This window comes from Montipora foliosa, chromosome 12 (genome assembly GCF_036669935.1).
Source record: "Montipora foliosa isolate CH-2021 chromosome 12, ASM3666993v2, whole genome shotgun sequence".
In the NCBI taxonomy this organism is placed as follows: domain Eukaryota; kingdom Metazoa; phylum Cnidaria; class Anthozoa; order Scleractinia; family Acroporidae; genus Montipora; species Montipora foliosa.
The window spans coordinates 20,579,071-20,587,028 of NC_090880.1; the positions used below are offsets into that span (position 1 = coordinate 20,579,071).

At 38.5% G+C, this 7,958-nt stretch overlaps 1 protein-coding gene across 1 annotated transcript; it reads right to left on the reverse strand.

Moving 5' to 3' along the window:
* Positions 1–5,997: 5,997 nt before the first annotated feature.
* Positions 5,998–6,954, reverse strand: LOC137980957 (melanocortin receptor 4-like). Its single transcript, XM_068828339.1, has one exon. It carries the CDS (start codon positions 6,952–6,954, stop codon positions 5,998–6,000), a length of 957 nt encoding a protein of 318 aa, XP_068684440.1.
* Between the last annotated feature and the right edge of the window lie 1,004 nt (positions 6,955–7,958).

The window sequence follows — 7,958 nt, forward strand, 5'->3', positions numbered from 1 at the left end:
GCCAGTCAAGTGATAAGCTGCAAAAATGACAAAATCGCGCAGCTAGGGTAATTACTAAATTACCCTTTGATACGAGCTCCAACCTCCTTCTCGATACTCTTAAGTGGGAGAAGCTGCCTCTTCGACGTAAAAAAACAAAAAGCACTAATTATGTATAAAACAATTCACGACCTTACCCCGGAATATCTTCAACGCCTTTTCAGTCAACGAGATGCTGAATATAACCTGAGAAACTTAGCAGGTAAGCTTACTCTACCCAAGCCAAATACTAATTACTTGAAACGACGTTTCTGTTATAGCGGGGCCTGTTTGTGGAACTTTTAGTTTTTTTAGCTTAACTGATGATTTTCCGTGTTTAAATAAAGTTTACTTACTTACTTAGTATGCTTGGAAGATTGCTTGTTAATAATAGGGACTTTACGATCTACGACGCGGTCGTAAACGAGAACGCCACGAAACAATATCATTGGTTAAAAGAGAAAAATAAACCCAAAAGCGAGTTGTTCAGAGCGTTATAGTACTGTGGCTTGGTTTGACCCAATAGGAGTGTCCAGTTGATGATTCAAGAACCCCAAAAAGTATATTTTACTTACTGCAATAGGTGCAAGGATTTAATGTATCACGTGATGTTGGGATATCCCTCCCTCTGATATTTTGAAGCATTGCTTTGGTCCAGTGTCAAACAAAATACTGTTCTAAACGAGCTCCTCAGTAATTAAGAAAAGTTCACATAGATCTTGATTGATCTTCTTTCAGCTTTCCCATCGATTATTGCGCAAGGATAATATAACTACAACAACCCCATAAAAGGGACTCAAACAAGTTTTCTTTCATTTGTTCGATTTTCCATTATTTGAGCATTTGGGAAAACAACATTATTATGTTTTATTCTTTTCTTCTTTTACAAACGATTTCTTCGAATGGTTTAAAATTTTTAATCAAGTGCATTGTAAACATGATTTCCTCGTTGTCAAATTTATTTTTTGAGTTAGTGGAGTACCCATTCGAAAATCATTTGACGTGATGTGATCAGTTTTTACGCAAGTACCAGCTGAACAAAGTACGTGCCGGATCTTGAGAGATCTAACCAGCAAATAGACTAAAACAAAACAGACGGTTGAAACAAATTGTAGACTAAAAACTAAATAATGATACAAGGCCGGTTGTACGGCTGTGAGGATATATACAATTTTTTTTAACCAATATTTCGTTGGGCACGGCATAACTTCTTCAGGGAGTAAATGGTTTACCGTGACTTGATCAGCCTGTCACGGTATTCTGTAGTTCTTGAGCTAAAACTGATTGGCTTTTCGTATGCCACAAATATATAGATTAAGCCAAGCCTAAAAGCGGAGCTCCGGTGTTATTCATTCTTACAATAAGTAAGCCTGGCTTGAGCCTGCGATCCAATCGAATACCAGTACTTCGTCAGCGGTCAACTAAAAAAAAGCTGACCAAGATGAGCTTTAAGCTTGAGCCTGTGATGTGGTCAAATGATACTGGTCAGCGGATACCTTGTTTTGACGTAACATGGATGTTCCCGCCATAAAACGCGGGATGCACCACACAGTTTCACTTTAGCATGCACGGTGGGGGACGTACGGGCGGTCGTATGGTCGTATAATCGTACGGTGACCGAAACCAAATTTTCTCGCACAGATGGGTTACCATATTTTCTTACCCATGTTGCTCCGCGCGCGCCTCTTCGGCGCCCAGAGGTCTCCTATAACGTTGGATTCACGTTAAACAGTCTCTTGAAATCGTTGAAACTGGTTTGAGCCACCTTAATTGCCGTATAGGCTAATACAATTTGATTGTTTAAAGTCAATTATCATGGAAAACATAGATAATTTCTCCAGCTATAGCTTGGCTCAACAGCAATGTTGAGGCTAACAGTTCATCCTCTACCACTTGCATATTCCATTTGGCTTGCGCGCAGCCGAACGTGTAATTAAAAAAAACCTAGGTCAAATCCTTACATAAATGTAGTCCGTCTGCGCAGCGGCTCCAAAAAGATTGTTCTGAAGTCTTGCATTTCTGCAGCGATTTCTGTGATTGGACATTTACCCATTACCCATAAACTCACGCAATCTTTTTAATGAAAGGCTGGAAAGGAGTTCAAAGCCCTAAAAGATCAATTTTAAATTGTCTCCTATCTGAGTAGGAAAACCGTGAATAAAAGGCCAATCTAGGGAGAAAAAAACTAAAGCGTAACCAGTAACTGTAATTAGTTTGTGGTTTCATGTCACTTCTGATTGGTTGATGCACGGTGGGAAATATCAAAATAAATTCAACGTGTTCAGGTTTTTTTGGATCCGCACGGGCTACCGTAAATATTTGACTTCCAGTTGTTTGCGATTCACCGCAAAAACAAATTTAAATTCCCAATCTCGTCAAATTACTTTTTCTTCCATAAACATAGTGATAGTCAAAACGCGTGCAGCCACGGACCATGCTAATAATTGAGCGCTTTTGTTTCAGTTGCGCATATTTCTTCTCGGTACTCGATAATGCTCTTGAGATCAATTCTGTGGGCTTGCCTTCCTGCATCGGATCGTAACATGTACACCAAGTCTAAATTCGGAGCTACCATGTTGTCTGGTTGCACTTGCCAACACCCATTCTTAACAAGCAAATAGAAAAATACTCCTGGATGCCACTTCTTCAATTTTTCCGAGCAAATAATGAGCTATCAGGAGCGCGTCATTGAAATATTGTGGGGCAATACAGATTCTAAGCTTGTCTGGCATGTTAATTTACTAGTTTATGTAACCAAACCCAAAAGAAAATTATATTTAGTGTTGTTACAAATTATCATTATCATTAAAACCAATTTACTTGTCTAATCTTAAGACAAGGAAGCCTTTCCTATAGATATAATGTTGAGACTCAACACTTGTTTCTCTTTTTCTTTCTAGTTGCTACATCATCACAGCATGAGTAAGCATGCAGGTGCAATCTATGCAAATTTACTCACAAACCCCCCCCCCCCCCCCACCCTAAAAGTATTAAGCACAGTTAATTGAGGCCGCACTCTTAAAGAAATCCTTGCAAATTTTATGACCTGATGTCTACGACCATCCCACGATTACACATAATAACAAGTTATTTCCGGAAATAATTATGATCATATTAAAAACAAAAAAATACAACTTTTCACGGTTTCAGACGCATTCTTCGTTGGGGGGGGGGGGGGGGGGAAGGCAAATGCGGCTAAAATGACAGTGAATGTGTGGGATTTTGGCCGAATTCAAACCTCTATAACTCTGTTTGAGAAAGGCAGATTTCCAAAAAAATGTAAAAGAAATTGGTCATTTTATTAATATCATTCATTCAACAGAAAATTAGATCATTGCACAAGACAAAACTTCTGAAAATTGGAAATCTCCTCATGTCTCTTCAAAGTTCGTTGGAATTTGAATAATTTTGTTTCCAAGGGTTTATATGAAATTTACAAATTTCGTTTACGGTCGTTTTAGCTTGATTCTGATCGTCACACATCACGAAAATAATATCATTAGAAGTGTTTTTTGAGAGGTATTCCGCAAGAAATCTAGTTACAAAGTAACACTTGTCTGGTCATTTTCAAGTCGCAAAACCACTTCCATCTTAGTTTTCCAAACGAAAACGATACGGAACTTAAAATATACAACCCTGACTACGACAATGGCAGAGCTACAAAAGTAAACGAGGAAAAGTAACCGAGCCGCAGGCAATTTGTCTATAAAACAACAAGGTTTTGACGTGAACATGAGCACAGAAGAAGAACTGGGAATCGTTCATTTCAGGCTAATCTTTACCATATACGTAAAGCCGTTCGTACCAGGCCAGTTGTAGGTGAGCTTGACATATCGTTCGACGTGAAAGCCAAAAAAACAATTTGCGAGATACTTGTGACAGCGCAAGTTATATTTTCAAGAGACTTTCTGCAATCGCCTTCGTTTGTCACAATGACTTTTAAATGAAAGTTATGTTGATGTTGTTGGTATCTATTTTTATATGTTAAATTGTACCATGCCAGTATGGCAATCCCAGTCGGAAGATGGGTACAATTTCTTTGTTTTTTTTTTTTTTTTTTTTTTTTTTTTTTCCGTGTCGGTAAAGGTCTTGCCTGTCACTCCCCTGCTAAGTGGTGTCTTTGTGCATAGAGTCCTCTGCGCGTATTTTCTTAGAATTGAGAGGGTACTGGAAATGCGTAGATTTCTCTGGTGGATATAGTAGAATTTTTAATTATTAATAACCTGCAATGGCGTTGATGTCATTGAAACCCAAATGGCGTTTTGGTGGATCTTTGAACAAAATATAACTTTCTGCACGTTAATTGGATAAACAAGACAGGGGGTGAAAAATAAATATATGGAATCTTTAAAGCGACGAGTAATGGTTTTCGACAACAATTGCATTTTTCGCGTTGCATATCAAGTGAGCTTTGTTTCTAATATTTTACTTATTGCTGTTATGTACAACACTAGAATCAAATGGCAAACATTGAAGGAATCGAACTCCTTGAATGCATCAAGGTGTTTGCTGAAGGTGCATATCAGTTGTCTGGCAATTTACATTTATTTTGTACTCAACTCTGCAAAAAAAAATTTGGAGATGGGACAATGAAGAATTATTTGAATGAAAGCTTGTCTCTTTTGTGCTTCATTATTTACGGTCAAGGTCCTTTCGAAAAGGGTTTGATCGTGTGTCTTGTTTGCACGCACGCAAATGAAATAGAAAGGGTTTTTTGCCCCTAATAGCAAATATGTTGTTTGTTTCAATAAGTTTTTCGCTGGAAAAGGTTTTTGTGAGATTTCCAGCCTTTGTGAATATATAATGTTGTGTTATTTTCGAGCTTAACAAATTTGCATACGTGGGTTGAAATGTGATACGGAAGGATTTTTGTGGTAGTACACTGTAAGCAGCGCGTGCTTTTAAAGTCACGAAAATAAACAGGTCTGTTGGAAGCGTGCTTGAGTTTCAACAAAATGAGCCTCAAAATCAGCAAAAAATTGTGACGCTGATGAATAATAAAGTAGCTGCTATTTCCATGGAATTACCTGGTGATAAATAACCTCGTCTCAGAGAGTAGATTTTCTACTTTGCAGGGACAAAGAAAGAAAACTAACAAAACCAAAAACCCGGTATCTTGCCATCATTTGACACAGATGGTTCACTGTTTCACGAGTAAACACGCCGCGGTGACTTTAACCACGGCGCCCGCTGAATTCGATGTCACTTTCGATTTGGCGATTTACTTGTGCAGCCAAAATTGAACGTAGCAAAAATCTCCCAAAATGTTTTTCGCTGATGGCAACTTTTTATATTCGCGGTTCAAAATTAATGTTGTTTTCATGTCGTAAATTTTGTTGCTGATGGCAAAATATTTTGTTCTCGATCGACCGTCCTAAAACCTTCCTTCTGCTCTTCCTAAAAATTGTGTATCAATATTTATTTACTTTTGCATCAATATTTGTACCTTGCTTAGTTAGCATTTTTGAGCGTTAAAATAGAATGTTCCGTTCTATGCTTCTGTTACAAAGTGGTATATTTTTTGGGTCACCCATCGATATATTAACCCCGTTGGACAGGGGTTAAATTCAGTGAAATTTGGAATTACAAAGGCGTTAGAAGCTCAGAGTGAACGCTCAAACGTGCGGTGAAAAGAAGTTGTGAGGGAACTTGAAAATGATTAACATGACAGCCCAGAGGCCAATGTTTCTCGATTCTCTTTAATTTTCTTTCTGGGTTTCGTACCTTGCTAGTAACCACGTCTTCCCAGGGGGCTATTTACCTAAGACTTCTACCATGGCACTACAACGATATACAATACCCAAAAAAATATCGTGCACTACTAGTGCTAGATATTACAAAAAGACAACTTGAATCTCCTGGAAGACAAAACGCAGCTCAGTTGAGAATATGGAATAAAACGCTGTGTTACTGTACTACTTTTCTACTTGTAAAGTTGATATCTTAATGGCTAATTAATAAAGAAGTAGCCTTGTTTTTTCAATCAGTCGATAAACAGCGGGATTTTTTGAATGTTTCTATGACAGCTCGTCTTACCTCTGAAATCTTCCAGCAGTAAAGAAGTGGATTTAATGAAGAGTTTACTAACACAAAAGCTACTCCATATTGCCTGCTTAGAACAAGAGTTTGGGACAGTTCACCTATGGCGCTAGTCATTGTTACCAACACGGTATAGGGTAGATAACAAATCAGCAACGCTAGTTGAATCCACAATACACTGGACACTGCCTTCTTGTGCTTTGCGATGCTGATTCCACTTCGCTGACTACCACTGTGTGACTCTTCGCCAAAGGGCCTGACTTGAACTCGAGTGCGATGTTTGCGGAAGTTAAAGAAAATTTTGATATGTGAGAACAGGGAGGTTGCTAGGCAAATGAATAAGACTGTTTGTATAAACCTTGTCGAAAATTGAGCACTCTTTACGTAGACAGATGAAGCGAGAGAAGCCAGAACCCAAAACGTTGTTATTAATCCGCTTACTCGTTTCAAAGTTACGGTTTCCCTGTATCTCATTCCCAGTGACAAAGCCAGAAGTCTGTCTACACTTATGGCACTCGTGGTCAAAAGAGACACCGTACACAAAGCATAATTTACTACAAAACCAGTTGATAATGCGTAGTAGCAAATCCTCTTGTGCTCTTTTACTGCAGATACCCAGTACATAACACATAAAGGGTCGGCAAACATGCCGACACAGAGATCACTTGTTGCCAAGCTGCGAAGCAACAGTTTAGACGGTCCATGTAGTGTAGACTCTTTACGGAGGGCAACTAATATTAAAGCGTTTCCCAAGGATGTAAAAATGCACAGAAAAACAACAACCGTGGAGAGAAACGTCAGCTGGTGGTGGATTTCTTCGGTGAAGTTTTCCGAACAGAAGTACTCTGCGTAGGTCTTTTTCCCTTTGGCCTCTGTAAGGTTCGCGTTTATTGACATAGCGACAATCAGTAGATGCTTTTTATCCTGCCAGAACAGACTGAAATGAGACCATGCAGGTGTTTAAATGGTTTATTAGAAAGTTTAAATTATTCAAATTTGCGTTATTAATGAAGCAATTACGCGATATGGTCTGGTGTTTCGATGCACTGCAGGTTCACATCGAATAATAATTTGTCATATCAAAGATCGGAGACGCTTCAGATATATTTTTAGACTTGGTTGGGAAATATAACAATATTTATTTGTTATCATTAACATCAAATACACACATCAAACAGCAGGAGCCTGAAAATTTAATGCATTAGTTGAGAGTTACCATGCTAATAAAGCGATCATTAACAACATCCGCTGGAACTGCACTCTAACCCCGTCAACGTTTGAAAGCAAGACAGTGACGCCTAGGTACCCAGCCACGGATAGGGCACAGCCAGGCATACTTGTTCACACATACTCCACTGCCAGGAATTCTCATAATAAGTGTTGTTGCGTATCATCATAATCGTATGCAATCTGTCGAAAGGACTAATTGGGTGATTGATTTCCTAAGTAATATACAGATTTAGCCAAGCCCAAAAGCTGATCTCCCTGGTTATTTGTTCTTACTGCCTGTAGGGTTAGTGAAAATAAAAGGTTTCGAGTTGTCCACGTTTTAAGAGGCAGTGTCCCTAAGAACGGTCCGATCGATTTCGCGTCAAAAAATAATTTTCCTTTAAGCTCTGCCGATGGAAAGGGTTTGGTACCCAAATATTAAAACTGGATTTCTTTTTTGAAAAATATTTATTTTTGCTTCACTATGAGAGCAAACTCATTTTAGCCGATTTGAGCCCTTCGGTGGTTGATTTTAAGACCAAAATATGTTGATATTAACGGCCTTGCCACATGAAACTAAAAAAGTCATTGAATTGATTTTAATGCCTGAGGTTTTCTATACCTTTAAAGAATTGAGTAAAACAGCGTCGTTATTGCTCAGAAATAAAAGCAGAAGTTATTAGTTGCTTTTT

Excerpts from the sequence above, each read along its gene's own strand:
- LOC137980957 (XM_068828339.1), bottom strand. The coding sequence starts at position 6,954 with ATGTCAATAAACGCGAACCTTACAGAGGCCAAAGGGAAAAAGACCTAC.